This window comes from Arachis stenosperma, chromosome 5 (assembly GCF_014773155.1).
Source record: "Arachis stenosperma cultivar V10309 chromosome 5, arast.V10309.gnm1.PFL2, whole genome shotgun sequence".
Lineage (NCBI taxonomy): Eukaryota > Viridiplantae > Streptophyta > Magnoliopsida > Fabales > Fabaceae > Arachis > Arachis stenosperma.
This window is the reverse complement of record NC_080381.1, coordinates 141,298,036-141,320,195: the sequence shown is the minus strand read 5'-3', so window position 1 is coordinate 141,320,195 and position 22,160 is coordinate 141,298,036. Positions and strand designations below refer to the sequence as shown.

The window sequence follows — 22,160 nt, the reverse complement described above, 5'->3', positions numbered from 1 at the left end:
TGGTGGCTGGTTCCAAAGAGACCCTTATAGACTGGCCTAAGAAAACTTAATTCTGATGCTGAGCTGCTGGAGATGTGCTTCCTTGCTGAAAGCAACCATGGAGAGGTGCATGTGTACTATGAACATGGGGTATCTATTCCAACGTACTTGGAAGAACTACCATTCAGAAAGGACAAGGAGGAGGTGGTGGTTGAAGTCCCTACCCAACCAGTTTTGCTGAGAATAGGACCAAGCTCCAAGGTCATTCCTCCAGACCCAGTTCCAACCCCATGTATCAACCGTCTGAGTACTACCAAACCCACCCATAAGGCAACCTCTACGAAAACTACCCCTGCCCCACCCATGGACCATACTGAAGTACCAGCTGCAACCACCAAATCAACCCCAACCCTCAAATCCACCATTCCGACCCTAATTTCTATGGCTGCTACCCCCCTGCCCCACCCAACCAAAACATGGGTCATACTCAAGAACCAGCTGCAACCACGAAATCAACACTGCCTAAGCCAAAACAGGGTAAGATTTTTTAACTGAAAGTGTCCTCAAAAAATGGGACAGAGAAGAAATAAGCTGCTTTGAAAAAAATGGAAAGAAAGGCGAAGAAAGAACAACACTGAATAGGAGATATATAACCAGGGGTCTAGCCAAAGGTCATGTGGCGAGGCAAACAACTAAGGGTAAGGAAAAGCTAGCTGATACGGTTGTGTTATCAGAATCAGACTGTTCGGACAATTATGAAAGTGCGAAGGATAGTGCTTACAAGCCCGGAGCTGAGGAAAGTTCGAGTGATGAAGAGGTCACCAATACAATACTGCAAGGTAAAAGGAAAGACGTAAACAGGAAGCACCCTAAAAAAGTTAAGGAGAGTAATTTGTGGAAGGAGATACTAGAACCTGATGATGGATTAGTACCTGAGGATGATTCCGGTGAAGATGATGAGTTCTTTTCTGGACAACCGGGAGACCATAGTCCTGATATTGAGGGTTATAATGCTCATGATGAATATCATGATGAGTCAGATGGGGCAAATTCTTGGCATTCCGAAGAAATGAGGACACCCCCCCAACTCAGAGGATGAATTTGCTGAAGTTCAGGATGACGACGCATTTCCGGTTTTCAGAGAAGGAACAAGGTTCGGGGAAATCCGATTAGAGGTTGGGATGAAATTCAACACGAAGATGGATTTTAAGGAGGCTGTGAGGGAGTATTGCATCCAGGAAGGTAGGAGAGTTAGATTCAAGAAACATGATAAAGTACGATGCAGGGCTTTATGTAAGGTTGAGGACTGTCTATGGGTTATCTATGCCTCTATGGATAGTGAGAGTGTTTGCTGGCAAGTTAAAACCTTCAATGATGATCATACCTGCCCAAGGGAGATAAAAAATAGATTAGCTAACAGAGAGTGGTTAGCTAGCAAGTTGGTCAAGAAGCTTAGGAAATTTCCGAATCTGAAGCACTCTGAAGCTTTAACATACTTTAAAAGTAAATATGACTTGGAGTTGAACAAATCTTCCCTAACAAGAGCACTCGGAGATGTAAGGCACATTGTGTATGGTGATGCTGCTGCACAATATGGGATGGTGAGAGATTATGGTGAGACTCTCCTGAAGTGCAACCCTGGTTCTACTATGCGCATCGCCACAATTCCTCATCCAAACCACTCAGAAGAGCCCACTTTTGACAAGATGTACATTTGTCTCGATGGATGCATGAAGGGGTTTAAGGCAGGATGCAGACCTTTAATTGGGCTTGACGGAGCATTCCTGAAAACCAGATTTGGTGGACAAATATTGGCAGCCATTGGACAAGACGCCAATAATCATATTTACGTAATTGCATATGCCATTGTACCAGTGGAGAACACAGATAATTGGAGGTGGTTCCTTGAGCTGCTGCATGATGATCTAGGAATCTATACCCAAAATGGATGTTGTTTCATTTCGAACATGCAAAAGGTAACGACGAATTTGTTATTTACTAGTTATTGCTTTCATGATTCTGATTCCAGTACCACTGGTTTGTTTCAGACATTGTTTCTGTCATGTTTTGCTTTCATGATTCTATTTCAATATGCCTGTATTAATATAATAGGATAGGAGTATAACTGACTATCTAGTTGGGACTATTTTACTGTCACTTATGTATGTGTAGGGACTAATTTTATATCAGTTATGTATATGTAGGGACTAAGTTTATGTCACTTATGTAAGTTAAGGGACCAGGTTGGGTCCCGATATTATAAGTTAATAATTTCTTTGGTTTCCTGCAGGGACTAATCACAGCTGTCCAGGAGGTCTTCCCTGGTGTCCACCACAGATTTTGTGTTTGGCACTTGTGGAGAAACTTCAATAAGCAGTGGAAAGACAACGAATTCAGAGGATTACTGTGGGAGTGTGCAAGATCTACCACTCAAGAGGGATTCATTGAGGGGATGATGAAAATTCAGAGAGCTAAGAAGGAAGCCTGGGAGTACCTTGCCAAATGGCGAAGAGATGCATGGAGTCGGGCCTTCTTCCCTACCCAACCAAAATGTGACAACATATGTAACAATGTTTGCGAAGTATTCAATGCAAGAATCAAGGAAGCAAGGGCTAAACCAATTATCACACTACTCGAGGAAGTTAGAATGTATATCATGAGGACAATAGCCCGAAACAAAATGAAATTCAAGAACCATGTTGGGTTACTACCCCCTATTCAACGTAGTCGCTTGGAAAAGATTAGGAATGCTTCAAAGAATTGGCTGCCAATGTGGTCCGGAGATGCGGACTATGAACAATTCGAGGTACATAGGTGGCCGACAAACATGGTAGTGGACTTGGGAAAGGCAATATGCACCTGTGGACTTTGGCAACTAAGTGGTATTACTTTAATTGTCATTACCCTTTCAATAATTATTCTGATATTGTAATTATTTTTCTTAATTTATTGTGGATTGCATACTGGAATTGGAGTTGATTACTTAGTAACTTGGATGCATATAATTGATTTGAAACAGGGATGCCCTGTGTCCATGCTTGTGCTGCAATGGCTAGGGCAGGCAGGCAGCCCGAAGACTTCTGTCATAGATGGTTGACAATGGATGCATACAATGACACCTATGCATTCCATATCAATCCTATTCCTGGCCAGAAACTATGGGAGAAGTCTCTTCACAATAGACCACAAGCACCCAAATTTAAGAAGATGCCAGGGGCACCCAAGAAGAAAAGAAGAAAGGGAGTTGATGAAGGCCCGGTTGGAGACAAGAAGCAGAAGATCACCAAGATGAAGAGGGTATATAAAGAGGGTTCATGCCGTCATTGTGATGGCAAGGGTCACGACAAGAGAAATTGTGCTAAGAAGAAGGCTGACGACGAGGCTGCAGTTGTGGCAACTGCGGCAGCTGCTGCTAGTGAAGCTAATACAGGAAATCAGCAACAACCTCTCCCTGTTGCACCTGAAGTCCCAAATGAGGGCAATGCTATTGAGATTGAGGTTGGCATGAGTCAACCAATGGTGTCAGAAAATGAAAATGAAGCATCCCACCAGGTAAATCAGCCCCAGGCAAGGCCACCAAATCTCCCTCAAAAAAGAAAACAACCTCCACCACCTGCAACAGCTTCGATTCCTTTAGCAGCAACCCGTGCTCCTCCTCCAACTGTTTCAAATGCTCCTCCGACAAGTGCTTCTATCGATCCAATGGTTGGTGCATCAGCAACTACAGCTTCAAGGTTGCGTAACGTCATGCATTTTGTTCCAACTCCGGGGTTCAAACCCCCAAGAAAATTCAACAAATGAACACTTTGCTATTTTTCTGTTAAGATATTTTGCTTTTAAACATTGAACTTTATGGTTTCTGATTTCCATGGTAGTTAAATACTCTATGTTGTCTTTGAATCGTGTATGTGTTTTGGATTATGGTAGTTAAATACTCTATGTTGTCTTTTGATCGTGTCTAGTTTGACACAGACAACTTTGGAAAATAATTAACCATGTGGGAATGTTATTGTTGAATGTTTCAAATTCTATTACACTTCCTTAGCTACTTAAAATAGAATTACACAAATCTATTCATTTCTTCATCATAAAGTGCAGCAATTACAACTTTTGTTTTACACAATATTCAACTGGAAATCATTGCTTCCATACTACACAAACAACAATTACAATTACTGTAACAATAACTAAGAACAAACAAAATGCTAGTCTTAGAGCCTTAATTTCACACTCCAACTTTCCAAGTTTCCAAGCAAATTTCATTCTCCACTCCACCATTTCAAAGCCATAATTACCTCTGTCACTTTCTTCTTCTTCATCAGCCAATTTGTCAGCCTACATAAAGAGACCACACCACCTCTTACCAACACTTTGCAACCACATTTCATGCCCATGGAGAAGAAATGTTACAAATTTAATAAGCAACGATGCTAGGTATATTCATTAACAAAAATCACTTACATTGTAGTTAGGACAACCATAAAATGGTCTCCCTGGATTCGCCTCTGTTCCTGACCACTTCAGGACGGGTTGGCTACCATACCCACACCTATCTGGAACTCGTTCCTGACTACTTCTGGTGGTTCTCCTCCCACAGCTTCTCTCTGAACGTCAGTTACTGGAGCTACTAACATGGTTGCTGCCTCCACCCATCATGACCCACTCCACTCAACTCAAGCTCAAGGGTGCCGGGAAAGACGAAGGAGAGCAGAGAAGAAGAAACAGTCTGGTTTCTCGTGATAAATTGGGAATTAGGGTTATAAATGATTTCAGGGACTAAATTGAGTTAAATAAAGATAACTGCCACATCAGATAACCGTTACCTATCCAACGTGGCCCCTCTTCATACACGTCAGTGCGCCGTTAAGGAATATTCTCCGGAAAATGTTTAAGGGATGACCGTGAAACACTTGTGTTAAATTCGGGGATAATATTGAGGCCAGTGTAAGGTTAAGGACCACTTTGAGTGTCGAGTGCAAGTTCAGGGACCACTCTGAGGTTTAACTCTATATTTTTTCTATAAATTATCATTGAAATAAAGATATGCTGTTCTACATCATTACAAGACCTTGACTAAATATAATGTCAAAGCTGATGGATTTGTAAGTTTGTATAATTATAGTTTCATACTTATTGGTTACTTTAATTTTTTATGGATTAATTGTTAATTTTTTTTTACACAATATATTTTGTATCACTTTGTTAAGTTACTACTTGTTACTGGAGGATCAGAACATTAGAAATTTGTTGTTGAGGACTCAGATTACTACAAATTTTGGAATAAATATGTTGAAAAATAAACACAAAGATCGAAAATACAAGATTGGTCCTAAATGAAAAGATTTTATAAAAATGTATAAACTTAAAATCAAAGATGCATGTGTCCTTAAGATGATTTTGAAAGAAGATCTGATTCGAATTTCTGTAATTAGAAAGTTATTATTTAAGTAGTTTGAAATTTTCTGGTATTATTTTTGGATATGAATTACATATTGGAACTTAGGTTTCCATGCTCTAAAATTCAAAATATGTTTAGTATGTGAACTTGTTAGTTAATTTATGTAATTTTTTATTATATAGTATAAATAGTTGCTGTAAACAAATATAAAATATTTGATTTTTTTTTATTGATTCTAATTTTGTAATTAGGTATTGTCCGTTTAAAAGATGTTAGAGTTAACGAAATATTTATCCATAAATTGAAAATACTCACAATTAAGAGTCTAATTAGATCTTTCATCACATATTTTTTGAAAAGAATATTTTGTTAATTTTAATATTTTTTATATGAAAATAATTTAATTATAAAATTAAAAGTAGTATATAGATCTAATTAAAAAAATTTAGAAAATATTTTCATGTTGATTCATTAAACAAAAAATAGTATATAGAACTAATTAAAAAAATTGTAACATTTTTATATGTTGATTAAAAAATGTATAGACTTAATTATAAATTTTATAAAACTATACAAATTAATATTAAGAGAGTACGTAATAAAACTAAAAGAGTACATAAAAAAAATTTGTGTATTTTTTATTCAATTAAAAATAGAGAAAAATGATTAATTATTATTATTATTGATAAAAATATTTAATATATATAATTGTGAAAAAATATTTTAAATAGTAAATATATATGACTTAACTTACTTCAGTCCTTTTTCATGGAGTTCAGATGACAGTTCTTCTGATTATCCCAATTTACATGAGACTGGACCAACAAATTTCGTAACACTCAAGAAGGTTTGTCGCATATTTATACCAGGACTGGTAAATCTTTACCAGTCAAATAAGTTCCACGGTAATATTACTCATTACGATTTAATAACAAATAACAGCAGTGAATTTTTGGGAGGAAGCTTTGGATCATCTTTGTCAGACACTTATATTAAAGATCAATGGAGAGCTTTAATGTTAGTTACTGATCCTTTCCAGAAGGATATGGTTGATCTCGCAACAGCCCTCGAGAGTTGCTTCAATCAATGCAGTCTTCAAAACTATTCTAATGATGATCTTGGAATGCTTATCAAGTTTCTGAAGAACCACAATACACTGAAAATTTTTATTTAACCTGTTAATATTTTTACTCTTTTATAATGTATGTAATAATATTTATCCACAAAAAAGCCTCTAACATAGTACATAAATTTAATTTTAAATTTATTTTTTATTATTTTATTTTATTTTATTTTTTATTTTTTTAGATAAATACTCTATATATATTTAATTTTACCTTCATATATTTTAATCAATCAAAAAATATATTCTTTATCTTTAAGTACTCTTTACGTACTCTTTCAATTTTATTTGTTATATTTTCGGCAGCTAATAATGAAATTAAAGAAAAAGGAAGCTAAGTCATACATATTTACTATTTAGAATTTTTTTTCACAATTATATATTTTGAATTTTTTTATCAATTATAATAATAATAATTAATCATTTTTTTATTTTTAATTAAATAAAAAATACACAAATTTTTTGTATGTATTCTTGATGTACTCTCAATTTTATTAAGTATCAATTATTTACATGATCGAACAAATATTTATTTTCAGCAGAAATAATTTTTTTAACAAATTGAAATCTTTCACATACAAAAAAATTTAATACTATAAAATATTTTGTAACAAAATAAAATTAAAACAACAATTTAAATACAAAATATTAAAACAAATAAATTCGAATATATAGAATGAAATCTTGAAATAAATCCAAATAAATAAACTTACATGGAAGTAAATATTAAAATTTCTAAATTTCGTTTTACTCATCTATTATGTGTAAGTGTTTATATTTAAAAAAATAATAATTGATTATTCATCATCGACTTCTCTTAGCAAATTCATGAATCGAGACACAAGAGTCCTCTTAATCGAGGCATGTATTTTTTTAATTTTTTTAAAAATTTTAATTTATGAGCAAATAACTTAAAATTAAAAAGTAACCACTTAAACAAATAATAATAATTTATGATTTAAAAGAGTAATCTGTAAATAATTTAAAATTAAAAAAATAACAAACTAAGCAAATAACTTAAAATTTAAAAAATAATCACCTAAGTAAAATAACTTAAAATTTAAAAATAACAACCTAAGCAAAATAATTTAAGCAAATAACTTAAATTTAAAAAGTAACAACCTCTTTTAAATTCGATTCCTTATTGTTTTGTTTTAAAAGGACATTTTGTTTCCGTTTTTAAATTTAAGCTCTTATTGTTTTGTTTTTGAACTTGTTTTTTACTACTACTTACTTCTTATTGTTTTGTTATTATTTTTAAATTGTTGATTTCATTATTAAACAATTGTCTTAATTTTGAAATAATTTATAAATAACTTTGTTTAAATCAGTTCAATAATATTAAGATTTAAATATCTAACTACCTTGCTAATAAACTCAAAAACTAAATCTTTATTGATATCTAACAACTGAACCAAATAATTTATTATTTTTTTAAAATTAGTTCAATAATATTAAGATTTAAATATATAACTATCTTGCTAATAAACTCAAAAACTAAATCCTTATTATTATCTAACAACCTAACCAAATAATTTATTAATTTATAAAAAAAATTACAAAAATTTCTAATAATGACATTTAAGCAAATAATCTCAAAACTCAACATATGAACGCTACATCAGCAAAAAGTCTCCCCATTTATATTTGGTCTAGATGAAAGATTATTTCAAATTTAGAATGTAACAACTTAAGCAAATAATAAATTATAATTATAATTTATAAATAATATTTTAAAAATTTTTAGTGATGACACATAAACAAATTATTAGTTCAACAATATTAAAAAATTAAATATCCAACAACCTAAAATAACATGTTTAAAAATTCAAAAGGTAACAATTTAAGCAAATAATAAATTATAATTTATAAATAAAATTTTAAAAATTTATAGTGACGACACTTAAGCAAATAAATTCACAAACTCAATTTATAAGCGCCATGTCAGCATAAGAGCTCCCTATTTATATTGCTATAAAGATAAAGATAAATATAAAGATAAAGATGCGCTTATGAAATGTGTAATATAATATAAAAATATATATTTTTAAAATAAAAAATATTTAATTTATTTTATTTATTTAAAAAATCTATTAAACATTTTACTGAGAGAATTGCCATAATACTCCAAATTAGTTTTTTAAATATTTTTGGTCGAAAAGTTTAATTATAAATATATTTTAATCACAAAATATTTTATTTTATTAGATAAATGAGTTCTAATGTCAAATTCTAGTAAAAAATATTTAACAAATTAATATCAATTTATATTTAAAAAATATCAAAAAATTTAAAAATTATAAAAAAAATTGTAAATTATGATTATTATTTATATTTTAATATTAGCGTGCCAATGATAATATTTTACATAAAAAGATAGAAAAAAGACCTGTTTATCGATAACAAAATTTTTTTAACAAATTAAAATCTTTCAAGGGGCGAAAAAAAAGTTTAATATTCCAAAAATATTCATAACAAAATAAGTTGAAATAACAATTTAAAAGAATGAGAATAAACTTCTAAAATAAATTCAAATGCCTAAATTTATAATAAAGTCAATATCAAAATTTCTAGATTTATAAAAATAAATATATCATTACCCATTGATCTCTAATTCAATAACATTGTATTTGATAAATTTGCCATCTTTTTCAAAAATTTTCTCACTCTTAATTCCAGTAACATATCCAATAATAACTTAACCAAATAATGATACAAAATTATTATTGTTACATGAAAAATAATTGAATAATTATTATTGTTATTACGTAAAAATTAATCCGCACTTAGTTATAAATCATAATAATTATGTGAATTTATTAGCTTAGGAATAAATTTAATTTAAAATAAATGTAAATTATTTTTTTTTTAAATTTTAGTTTATGAATAAATAATTTAAAATTAAAAAATAACAAATTAAGCAAATAATAATAATTTATGATTTAAAAGAATAATATGCAAATATTTGAAAATTTAAAAAATAACAATTTAAACAAAACAACCTAAGCAAATAACTTAAATTTAAAAAGTAACAATCTAAACAAATAATAATTTATAATTTATAGATAAAATTTAAAAAATTTCTAATGACGACACCTAAGCAAATAACTTAAAATTTAAAAAGTAACGACCTAAACAAATAAAATATAATTCTAAAAATTTCTAGTAACACTCCTAAGCAAATAAATTCCTAAACTCAACGCGCATGAGCATCACGTTAGCATGAGAGTTCCCTATTTGTATTACTATAAATTAATAAATAAATTAAAATTTAAAAAATAATCACCTAAGCAAAATAACTTAAAATCTAAAAAATAACATCCTAAGCAAATAATTTAAATTTAAAAAATAATAACCTAAGCAAATAATAATTTATAATTTATAATTAAAATTTTAAAAATTTCTAGTGATGACACATAAACAAATAATTAGTTCAATAATATTAAAAACTAAATACCTAACAATCTAAGAAAGCATATTTAAAAATTTAAAAAGTAACAACTTAAATAAATAATGTCATAATTTATAAATAAAATTTTAAAAATTTCTAATGATGACATCTAAACAAATAAACGCCACATCAATAAATATACTAAAAAGTTTCTTCATTTGTATTACTATAAAAATAAAAGATTTGAATAAAAAAGAGTGGTAGCTACAAGTCCACAACCGAAACAAAGCACTTATTCAATGTGTCCCCCACTCCTCCATCAGACCATCACCATTCACCACGTATCTTATCTTAAACACAGCGACGGAGAAAGCAGCAACACATTCTGTGTTGGTGATGATATTAACGAATGCTGCTCATATCAGTTTTTAATTCAAAATGATACTAAAACTTATTAATTTGTATTTTCTTTTCATTGATTACTGTCTCTAATTTTTGTGTTCCACCCTTTCTGAACACGAAGGGCCATGATAGAGAAAGAACACAATCTCTTTCAGTGGAGGCCATTTTAACTATACCTGGACAAAAAATTAAATAACAAAAGAGACTATTCTTTGTTTTTCTGTTATTTATGATATTCACGGTATTAATATTTTTTTAATCCAGATACACAAATAATTTCTTCTACCATGGACAACTATAACTAAATTATTTAATTTCTTCTTGCTGAAAACTTTTCCAAGCATGCACGGAGTGATAGTTAAGAAATTCTCCTTATATATACATACCAATTCTAGTGCATGTCATCGCATGTTGAAATCCCTCATCAGTGTCTTGCGGGTTTCTCTTGATAATATATACTCTGATCTTTTTCATGCTCAATTATCTATCCCTAATAATCTCTACATTATTTTGTGATTGATAATAATGAAGAAAAGACAAAAGATGTTCCCTGTAATAATGATTCTAGAAAAATTAAGAATGAATCAAAATTTTAATTTATGGGAGTTCTGACGACTATCACATATATGCATGCTGTATAAGAATTGCAAATTTGCAATGGACTTTATACATGCATGTGTTGCATGAGTACGGTGTGTAACCGTGTTCTGTTCAATATTAAAGATGTCTCCATAATAAGCACGAAGCATTTGCAGAAAGAACCACGAAACCAATATAGATGGTTGTTTCAGGTGAACGATTATATTTATGTTAAGGAAAAGTATAGGTAGACAATGAAAATATTAAACAATGTAAATAATAGATATATCAAATGTTCATTTCACTAGTGTGCGGATGGTTATTTTAATATTAAAATTTAGATGATTAATTTAGAAGTGTATTATGTTTTTATTTAATTCGTGGTTATTCATGTTGTTCAAAATAGTCATTAGCATTTCCCGTATGTTAATTAGTTGATTGGTGAGGGTGAGGGAGGTTTGTGCAATTCGTTGTTGCAGCATCCTACCTTGCTTGCTTAGCTTTCTTTAATGGATAATAGGCCAGGTCGGTAGGTGGTGTATTTCAAGCCATATAAAATATATATTTATTTAGCTATGATTTCAAGATATTTGTATAAACATATTACGTCATATATATATATATTCGAACATCTAGCTCATAATAAAAACATGTTATTATATATGATGTCACCTGTTTATTATTAGTCATACAAACTTTTGTGTGTATGAATCTCAATTATTTTATTTTAAGAATGGTTTATAATGATTAAAAAAAAAATGAAAAATAGAATGAACATATATATGTGGTCATATCAATATCATTATTGTTATATACATACCGTACTTAACAGTAGTAACAACTAACAAGATTTGTGGCAAACGAACGATGCTATTTTAGGGTGGGTCACAGATAATATGGTGATTACACGTTAACACTTGTTCTACTTTGCAATTGGACTTGGGACAACGACAACAAACGAGGCAGACACATCAAGCAATCACAATATTAGTGTGATAATAATAGAATTATTATTTGTGTATAACTGTATACCGTAGCTTCTATGCATCATCTTCTTCAGTAATTTTAAAGCAGGCAATAATTAGAGGTTGCACTCAACAATGCTGCCGACACTAATGCTGTAAATAGTACATGATATATATAATTTATCCACCAAGTTAATAAGTTATTGGCCGTCGGAGATTCAAATTCTTGCATGTAATTTATTTGTCGCCAATAAACTTTTAAATAGAATTTTGATTTGGAATAAGTTTAGTCTTTAACCAATTAAATGAAGTTAAGAATATTGTAAAAAATTAAAAAAAATTATTGGCGGTAAAATAATTACACACTACGATTTTAGTCTTTAAAATATGTCTAAAAATTTTTTTCATTTCCAATTTCGTTTTTATATAAAATCATCTCTAAAATTTAATTTAATTTTAAAAAATTTCTTTTGGATATGTGTGTATTTTTTTATAGATTTTTTTCTCTTTTTATTTTATTGTATTTATGGCAATATTTTTTTCTAATAGGATAGACATGTTTCTAGAAATCTGAAAACTTGAAAATAACTAGTGTTTTAAAAAATGATGAAAATTGAAAATAGTAAAATTATTCTAAAAATAGAATAATAATGAAATTATTTTGAAGTGGTATATATATAGTATTCCTATCGGGGTCTGTTTTCCTCTCTATATATATATATATATGTTAAGTTGGTGGTGTTGACAGTGGTGGTGGCCATTGTTAGTGAGCAAAGATAAGACGGGGAAGGAGACGAGTATACTCATTCAATTTTCCTAAAAGTTGGACCACTAAGGTCCATAGATTCTTTGTCCCACCAAATTAACGAATGCTCCAAAAATGAATTATTTGAGTGAGTGAGTGAGTGAGTGAGTGAGTGAGAAATAAAGAAAGGAAGAAAACATCATCATAATACGATACTCAAATTATATCCTTGTTATTTGGATGCATATATATATGCAGGGTCGTCAATTCATGGTCATAATATCTATAATGAATTATTAAATTATTGCATGTCGTGGCAATAAATTAACACCTATTTAATATTGTTAAACTCGCATATTTATTAAAATAACATTTTGATTTTAGTTAAAATATAATCACTTTATTTTTTAATTTATTATTTTTTAAAATGATATATATAGTTCAATATATAAATTTTGAATCAAATAAATAATATGTATCACCTAATGAATAAATAAAATAAAACTAAAATTTACTTTTGGAGCATGAACCTAAATACCTAATATTGATTTCTCTTTTTCTATATATTATTAAGAGAAATATTAAAAAATTAAGTAAAATTTATTATTTTTGTTCAGTAATTAATTATTAATGTTTAACGGTATAAATTAAAATATGTAATTAAATTATTAGACTAAAAAAAATTAAATTAATAACTAAAAATATTAGTAAAAAATAATAATTTTTGAGAAAATTCCACTCCCCTCCCCTGCGAGATGCTAAAATGACACTCTCCTCCCCTCTATTTTATAAATATACATTTTCCTCCTTTCTAACTTTTAAAAAATCTCTTTTTTAATCCATTTTAAACTTTTTGTGTTAACTAATGTTAACTTTATCCATTTTATAAGAAAAAATAAATGATTTTTTAAAAAAAAACCCATTAACAAATATTTTATTTTTTATCATTAAATTTTGCTTACCAAAATACAATTTAATAAATTATTCTTTTATTGATTAAATTGTATTTTTAAAAAAATTTAATAATTATATTTTTTTTAAAAATACCCTTTAATAATTTTTTAATTATTAAATTATAATTTTACCAAAATTTTTGTTAATAATTTTTTTATATTTTACTATTAATTTTTCAATATCTATATATATTATTTTAACATTAAATAAAAAATTTTAGTAATATTATTTTTCAATATCAATATATATTAATTGTTATACATATTAACAGTAGTAAATTTTTTTATTTAATGTTAAAATAATATATATTGATATCAAAAAATTAATAGTAAAATATAAAAATAATTGTTAACAAAAAATTTGGTAAAATCATAATTTAATAATTAAAAAATTATTGAAAAGTAGGTATCTTAGAAAAAAATAATTTAATTATTAATTTTTTTAAAAGTATTTTGATAAAAATACAATTCAATCAATAAAATTTTTTTATTAAAGTATATTTTGGTAAGCAAAATTTAATGATAAAAAATAAAATTTTTACTAATGGGTATTTTTTCAAAAATTAATTAATTTTTTCTTAAAAAATGGATAAAGTTAATATTAATTAACACAAAAAATTTAAAATGGATTAAAGAGAAAGTTTTCTAAAAGTTAGAAGGGAGGATAATGTACATTTATAAAATAAAAAAAAAAGAGAATATCATTTTAACATTTTGTAGAGGAGGGAAGTGAAATTTTCTCATAATTTTTTGTTGATTTTTTGAACTTTATTCTATTATTAATTTGGTAAGGCTTCCGGATTCGATTGGAATATACCGAAATCGTGTGAACACTAATTAAGAACTGAGTTTATAATCTTGAAAACTTCATTATAAGCCACAATTTCTTAAGCCCGATATAATTATCTAGGTAATCATTGCATTTGGATTAAGTACTTTATATAAAAGAACCTAGTGTTATTGCAAAAGAATTTACTCAATTTAGTACAATAATATTTGTGCGTAGTTACTGTAAAATAAATGACAAAATGCCTTTTAATTTAATTTTTGTTACATACTTACGTCGATCTACAAGCTTAGTTACTTCAGTTTTCTTTTTCCTTAATTTTCAGCTTATAATATTTTATCTAAACACAGCACATTCCTTAACACAATTTTCTTTTTTTGTTTGAAAAAGTATGAGGGGACAATAGTCTTATTGTATAATACATACAATGAGAGTTTAATTGAAATTAAAATTAAATTATAGATAATTATTTAATTTTAAATGTTTTCTAATTTAAAATTTAAAACAAATTAGAATTATCGTCAGTTATAGAATCAAAACAACAAACTCCATCTCTCCATCTGTTTTTCTTATTTTTTTGGATATAAGATGCTGCATGCTGACATGTTCTTCATTATATAATTATATCGCATTCCTTTAACATCAATTTTAATATATTACATTTTCGTAATTTCTATAAACATCCTAATTATTATGTTATGTCCAAATATGTCTCTCTCAATTTTTAGTGTGATTATCACAATTAATATTATCAAAAACTAATTGCTTGCTACAGGCACGCAATAATAAGGGATCCATATTACATATTTAGCTTAACCTATATAAAATAAAATTATTGTAACTATATATCCTTTAAATATTATCTTTTTTTCCATTTGTAAAGAAGAAAAAAAATAATAAATAAATAATTTTTTTTAAATAATTCATACGTAAAAATAGTTATTTAAATTAAGAAAAAATCTAGAGAATCAATTAGAATAGAACATAAACTAATTTAAGCCAATTTTTTTATATTTTTAATTTTGAAATTTAAAAATATAGAATAGTAGAGAGTTATTTTTTTATAACAAATCTTCTATTTTTTAACTAGTTGATTTTAATTGGCTACCTCTTAATTAATTCTCTAACGAAACTGATTAAAAATTGAATTTCAAAGAATAAGTAGCATTTTTCATGCGCTGAACATATTTTTATGGGGTTAGAATTTAGAAATAGTGTAGCTAATAAATTAAACAAAATCAACCAACAAGATCTCAACATAATGATTTTATTTATAATAAATTAGGAGTACACAAAGCACCATATTTTACTCCTTAACTTCACTGACCTTACGTCTATAGAGAGAGAGAGAGAGATGCTTATGTGTTCTTGGCCACAGAATTGTAGAGAGAATTGAAATGAAGTAACCAAGAATAATAATACTCGTCTCTTTGATTGATTAAGCTAGTGATTAACATACGAGACGAAGAAAACTAAGCATGCATGCATGCAATAGATAAGGACGAAACTGGAGAGACCACTTATTTATTATCAGATATGTACATATATATAGTTGAGTTATATATGCCTAGCTTGTTGCATGCATATTATTATGTTGGTGGTTCATTCAATTCGCTTTAATTCGGAGTGCCATAAGGAGCCTTAAATGGTGAGTTGTTTGGTGACTCATAAATAGGTGCTTTGTTGAGTGGCGAGTTGTTTGGCGACTTGAGAGTAGGTGATGGTGTCTTGTTTGGCGACTCAAAAATCGGTGCCTTGTTGAATGGTGAGTTGTTTGGAGACTTGAAAGCAGGTGACGGCGAGTTGCTTGGAGATTTGAAAACAGGTGATGGTGTTTTGTTTGGTGACTCAAAAACAGGTGACGGTGTCTTGTTTGGCGACTCAACAATAGGTGCCTTGTTCAATGGTGAGTTGTTTGGAGACTTAAAAGTAGGTGATGGTGAGTTGCTTGGAGATTTGAAAACAGGTGATGGTGTTTTGTTTGTTGACTCAAAAACAGGTGACGGTGTCTTGTTTGGCGACTCAAAAATCGGTGCCTTGTTCAATGGTGAGTTGTTTGGAGACTTAAAAGTAGGTGATGGTGAGTTGCTTGGAGATTTGAAAACAGGTGATGGTGTCTTGTTTGGTGACTCAAAAACAGGTGATGGCGAATTGTTTGGTGATTCATAAATAGGTGATGGTGTCTTGTTTGGTGACTCAAAAACAGGCGATGGTGTCTTGTTTGGCGACTCAACAATAGGTGCCTTGTTCAATGGTGAGTTGTTTGGAGACTTGAAAGTAGGTGATGGTGAGTTGCTTGGAGATTTGAAAACAGGTGATGGTGTTTTGTCTGGTGACTCAAAAACAGGTGCCTTGTTGAATGGTGAGTTGTTTGGAGACTTGAAAGCAGGTGATGGTGAGTTACTTGGAGACTTGAAAAGAGGTGATGGTGTCTTGTTTGGTGATTCAAAAACAGGTGATGGGGAGTTGTTTGGAGATTTAAAAAGAGGTGATGGTGTGTCATTTGGTGACTCATGAACAGGTACTGCAGGAACCCTAGCAAACCCTTGTGGGCTTAGGATCAGAGCTCCAAAGAGCAGCACTAGAAAAGATAAGGAGGAAGCCATCTTAGCTAGTGATGAGTAATAACTAATAAGTGAAGAGTGATGAGTGATGCATATAACAGAGAGCAGAGACCCCTTTATATAGTAGTTGGGAGACTCACTTAACGGTGCTAGCAGGTGCAGGGTCTCATTCATCTTATTTATGATTTTATTAGAACCAAATATGGTGAGGACACCTCACATATAAACCAATAATGCTAGATCCGCACAGATTTTGTATATCCTGTATTTGTATATGTCATATGTGATGAGAAATGCTTGGTTCTTAACATAAAAAGAAAGATGCTTATATAAGGGATTAAAGCTGCTTTAAGGAAACTCTCACTTACATATTGAAATTGCTGTTTTTTTTTTGGATATTTATTTTATAATCATTAATCAAATTATGACAACAAAATCAGTTTAGATTAATTTAAAGTTGTCTTATTCTGTATTCATATTCAGTAATTATCAGCATAATAATAATAATAATAATAATAATAATAATAATAATAATAATAATAATAAACATTATATACATAAAATTATAAATATTAAATTAAATAAGATTATTTTAAATTATTGCCTTTCTCGTATTACTGTATTATAATTTTCACACTTTTACATTCTTTTAAAGAAATGTTTTTAAATTAAATTTTGTCTAAATTAAATACCAAATTGGGTGTATAAATAATATTATGCATTTTTTTTATCAACAAAATTAAAGCTTTTTTTTTTTTTGGTATTAAAATTAAAGCTTTTTAATATCATGTGTTTCAGTCATATCATATCCGACAAGGAGGTTCCCGCCTGTTATGAAACTAACTGCTCTTGTTCTATGTTCTTCAAAAATCAATTCAGTTAACAAACTCTTATTTTTGTATGATTAACGCACTCTATAAAGCAGTAATAGGCCTTCCAGCCCAAAATAAAAAAGTAGTAATAATAAACCTTCAACATAACTCTTATTTGTAAACGCTGTATGACTCACTCTAAATTGCATTATTTCTCCATTTAGTAATTAAGAAAATATTCAGATCTTAAGTTAAAAAGTGATCAAAGAACGTGTACCTTGCTCCCTTGTTTTAGATCAGAGGTTATACACATCTACATAAATTCAGTGTTGACTCTATTGTTAAATAGAAAACTATTTCCAGTTCTAGGCGCCATCACATAAATATATCCTCCAATATAAAGTTGAATTACTGTTCCCCAAGCAATGGATGTTTCAACTTTCAATCATCAACGAGCATATGCATGTCATAACACTATAATTTACAAGTATACCATATTATAGATCCAGATCCACCAAGTATTTTAAAATGCATAAAACCTCAAAAAATTCTTACATAGCAAGTAGCAACTGTCTTTCACTTTCGCATGTCTCAACCAAAAATTACAATGAAACAATTATGGCCGTGAACAAATAATACCAATACAAGGAGAGCAAAACCCTACCCAGAAAAAAAATTCAAAAGAAGGGTTATTTTTTTTATATAACAATGAAATTTTACATTCAAATATCAGCAAGAAACCTGAGAATGCACAAACTGAACCTAACTTTGCTGACTCATGTTGGTACAATCACCTCAGAACTGAAAGATAACTGTGACACAAAAACCCAAAAGAACAACACTAACAACATGAATTGTACGAAAAGACAAAATGTAACCTTACACACTCTCTTCTGAAGCACAAAAGACTCCTCAACTACTAAACTATCACCCTTTTCCAACTCTTCTGCTTTCTTCTTTAACACTGAAGCCCTGTTCTCTGCCTCTACCACCTCGTTGAGAACCTGTGCTTGATTTTCAGAGAGCTTTTCTTGTTCTTCAAGTAATGTACGTTGACAATCTGCCTTGGACTTCAAGTTTTGCATCACCTTTGTGATGGCCAGGTATTCAACTTCAGCTTCAATCTTCTGCAGAAAAAGGCCCTCGAGCTCGCACTCTTCCTCTGAAATATCAATGGTGCTAGCAGATTCTTCCTTAGGAGACCTACCACTATTTAGGGCGTTTTCAAGCTCAGCGATCCTGGAATCCTTCAGTGCAAGCATGCCCTGTAATCCCTCCAACTTGCTTTCCAAAATATTTACATTTTGGGTCAGGCTCAATACCTGAAGTTCCAAGGAACTTGTAGCAGTCTGCTTAGCTTCTGCTGCATCAGATTGACCAGATAAGTATGGCTTATGAAGTCCTGCATCAAGAAGTGTGGTGCCAGCAGATGCACTGCTACACTTGGTTGAGTCATCATCTGGTGAGACAACTTCAATCTCCATCTCTTTCAATTTCAGGACTTCTGCAAGTATACAAGTATATATTGGTATCAGCACTGCCATAATGCTTTCAACTTGGTTCTTCCACAGAAAATCTCTACTACAGAAAACAAAGGAATTTAAGTATAATAGTTTTTGTTTTATTTATTTATTCTTTCTTTTTTCAAAAAAGGTTCCTTATGTGAATCAACCAATCAGCATTATCAAGCACCAAAAAAAAAAAAAAAAAAACCCAACCTAGGGGAAAGCAGCAGAAACCTTTTAAGAGACTAATTTACTATTGGTTACTCTATCAATCAGCCAACACAGAGATACTACACATGCGTGCAACAGTCTCAAATCTAATACAGTTGCATTATCACATTAATAAAAAAATGTTTTGGGAGAGATGAAACTTAAACGGAGTTCAAATAAAGAGGGGGCGGGGGTGAGACCTAAGGAAACAAAAAACTGCTAATTAAGACTAATGTCAAACCCAATTTAGGAGGCAGCATGTAAACAATATCATGAAAATTTGCAATCAGTGTTTCAAAGTTTATAACGTAAAAACTTCAACAGTTGCTATAAGTTGAAATACAATTTTCTTTCACGAATGAAAATCCTTTCTGCAATGAGTCCCTAAAAAAGTAGGGACCTGATGGAACCAAAGGGAACTGGTTGAACAAAAACGACCGAACAAGTTAGCCTGGTTGGCAAAATAAAAAAGAATTGATTTTAATGCACGATCAGAGTTTAATAATTTTATACGAACATCCAACCAAATATTCTGAAAGAAGTTTTTGGGTAAAGAAGCAAGGAAGGGAGAGAAAGAGTTGATATGGGGCTATGGGTATATTTCGAAAATTAAAGTATTTGACAGGGGCAATTTTGATATTTCAATTTTGAATGCCAAATTTATGAGAATGGAATTGCAATACAGACCTATTTTGGTCTGATTTAGTTTAGGCTTCAATGTGGGAATTAGAATTCTCGCAAGAATTGAAATTCATGTTGTTGTGTTCCAAACTATCAAAATGAATTCAATTCTCATGGTGTTTCAAACACAATGCTATACTAACAATGCATCAAAATTCATACCAATAAAAAGCTTAAAAACATAAGATTTAAATTGATATCAGGATCAAACCAAACCAAACCAAACCAAACAACTTTATAATTCAGTTCAAGGACTGGTACCGATAATGTTAGTAGCTATATTTACTTGCAATTTGAATATAGGAGCAGAATTCAATGGACAAGAAGACAGCTAATTAGCTGATATCTTATCTCACGTAATTTTCATGAGAATTATAAAACTAATAAATACAGCAGTCTAGTTGCATAAAAGATTCACCCATAAAAGAAGTTCAACTTATCAAGAAGAAAGAGGACAAACCTTCTTCAAGTGCTTCCTGGATAGCCTGAAGGCTACTTATAGACCCAATTAAGGGATCTTCATCGGTTGAAGAATGGTTGTTCACACTTTTTTCTTCTGTAGCATCCCATGACGAATTTGTAGCTATGTTCTCTTCATCTTCACCCATGTTTTTGTTGCCACACCTGCTTTGAACACCCCCAGAGAAATGTTCATTGGCGTGAACGCCTTCACTAGTATTAACATCATCCTGACCAGTGGGCCTACCACTATGTTCTCCATAACCATTACTAGTAACTGTAAAGTAGCCTTGCTTAAAGTTGGAGCTTCTTGAATCGGATTCCACACTAGAAACAGAATTTTCCTTTTCCATTTTGACTTTTCCACCTCCTCCGGGTTTCTTATTGCTTTCGACCCTTGCATTTCCTTGTTGAACCCGTTGAGTCAAGTTGGCTAAATTCTTTAAATTAACATTCTTGCTTCGGCTCTTTTCATACTTCAACTTGGGCTCACTAGCTGCCGTTGAAGACTTGCTACTGCGATCCTCGCTATTCTCCGAATCAGTCCCAACAGCAAAACCAGAGCCAACTGCATATCTAGAATCAGGACTAGAACCAGGGATCGAATAGACATCAGAAAACCCAGGATTTTCAAACATATTTGGAGACCCATCACTCTTTTCCTTAACATCACGCATTTCATTCAAATTGTTACCGCCAGACAAGCCCCTCTTGAGGACTTTACTTGAATCCACACTCACATTCGGATCCTTAACAACGTTCCTCCTAATTCTCCTCCATTTCCTCAATCCAAACCCCTTTGTTGGCGTCACTTTGGGATTCACAGCTTCTTCACAAGCCACTTGGACAACCGTTCCCGGTTGATCCGCTTTCTCAGTGTTAGCATCAGAATTTCCATCACCGAATCCAGAGGAACCTTCATCCTTAGTCCCGTTCTCAATTCCATCATGAGTCACTTCATTTTCTTCCACAGATTCACTTCCCAAATCCATAACCAATTCCAATCCTTCCGCTAAATCTGATCGTAAAGATCAAACCATATTTAGGCCCATGAATTAATTGCAATTGCAACAGTTGCAATTGAAGCTATAAATCAAATTAATATGTCGAACTATACAACGAGTGAAATGAAAAAGGAGTGCACATATCCAAAAGAGAAAAAGTAGATTTTATTTTTGGGACAGAAATGAAAAAGGAAAAAAAAAGGAGTATGAAAAGGTGGAACGAGTGTAATAGAGAGAAAGAAAATACGATCTATGATTTAGAGTAATTACCTTCATAAATGATGCCCTGGCAATGGGCATGGAAACCCTAAAATTTGGGACTTTGATGGATTTGCAGTTTTATAGGCAGAGAAAGGGATCAAGAACGCGAATGGAAATTACAATGATACATCATACATATACATACAAGACTGTTTTGCAATAATAATAATAATAATAATAACACAAATTGTAAAGACAGATACTATTGGATAGGGAACGTGGGCCAGATGGAGTTGTAACCCGCTCTCTCATCATACCATGTGCCACTGCTCACCACCTCATTCATCAACTCTTTCTATGTGTATCTCTCTTCATTCCGTGGTAATTTTGTAATTTATGTCA

At 30.6% G+C, this 22,160-nt stretch overlaps 3 protein-coding genes across 3 annotated transcripts; 1 reads left to right on the top strand and 2 right to left on the bottom strand.

The window, feature by feature from the left end:
- The first annotated feature begins 1,178 nt into the window (after positions 1-1,178).
- LOC130981594 (uncharacterized) lies at positions 1,179-3,780 on the top strand. The gene is made up of 3 exons (XM_057905175.1): positions 1,179-1,955; positions 2,270-2,861; positions 2,999-3,780. Exons 1-3 carry the CDS (start codon positions 1,179-1,181, stop codon positions 3,778-3,780), a joined length of 2,151 nt encoding a protein of 716 aa, XP_057761158.1.
- An 11,795-nt stretch (positions 3,781-15,575) lies between these two features.
- Positions 15,576-16,995, bottom strand: LOC130979697 (repetitive proline-rich cell wall protein 2-like). The gene is made up of 2 exons (XM_057903218.1): positions 16,529-16,995; positions 15,576-16,462 (listed from the first exon to the last, which is right to left on the bottom strand). The coding sequence occupies exons 1-2, from the start codon at positions 16,926-16,928 to the stop codon at positions 15,939-15,941; spliced, it is 924 nt and encodes a 307-aa protein (XP_057759201.1). The 5' UTR covers positions 16,929-16,995; the 3' UTR covers positions 15,576-15,938.
- Positions 16,996-18,346: 1,351 nt separating this feature from the next.
- On the bottom strand, positions 18,347-22,070 carry LOC130981844 (WPP domain-interacting protein 1-like). The gene is made up of 3 exons (XM_057905577.1): positions 21,828-22,070; positions 20,555-21,571; positions 18,347-19,202 (listed from the first exon to the last, which is right to left on the bottom strand). The coding sequence occupies exons 2-3, from the start codon at positions 21,543-21,545 to the stop codon at positions 18,475-18,477; spliced, it is 1,719 nt and encodes a 572-aa protein (XP_057761560.1). The 5' UTR covers positions 21,546-21,571; positions 21,828-22,070; the 3' UTR covers positions 18,347-18,474.
- Positions 22,071-22,160: the final 90 nt, after the last annotated feature.

Excerpts from the sequence above, each read along its gene's own strand:
- LOC130981594 (XM_057905175.1), top strand. The coding sequence starts at position 1,179 with ATGGATTTTAAGGAGGCTGTGAGGGAGTATTGCATCCAGGAAGGTAGG. Across the intron at positions 1,956-2,269 it reads TCATTTCGAACATGCAAAAG|GGACTAATCACAGCTGTCCA; the intron begins GTAACGACGAAT and ends GGTTTCCTGCAG. Across the intron at positions 2,862-2,998 it reads TGGACTTTGGCAACTAAGTG|GGATGCCCTGTGTCCATGCT; the intron begins GTATTACTTTAA and ends GATTTGAAACAG.
- LOC130979697 (XM_057903218.1), bottom strand. The coding sequence starts at position 16,928 with ATGGCTTCCTCCTTATCTTTTCTAGTGCTGCTCTTTGGAGCTCTGATC. Across the intron at positions 16,463-16,528 it reads GCCAAACAAGACACCATCGC|CTGTTTTTGAGTCACCAAAC; the intron begins CTGTTTTTGAGT and ends ATTCGCCATCAC.
- LOC130981844 (XM_057905577.1), bottom strand. The coding sequence starts at position 21,545 with ATGGATTTGGGAAGTGAATCTGTGGAAGAAAATGAAGTGACTCATGAT. Across the intron at positions 19,203-20,554 it reads CCAGGAAGCACTTGAAGAAG|AAGTCCTGAAATTGAAAGAG; the intron begins GTTTGTCCTCTT and ends GTATACTTGCAG.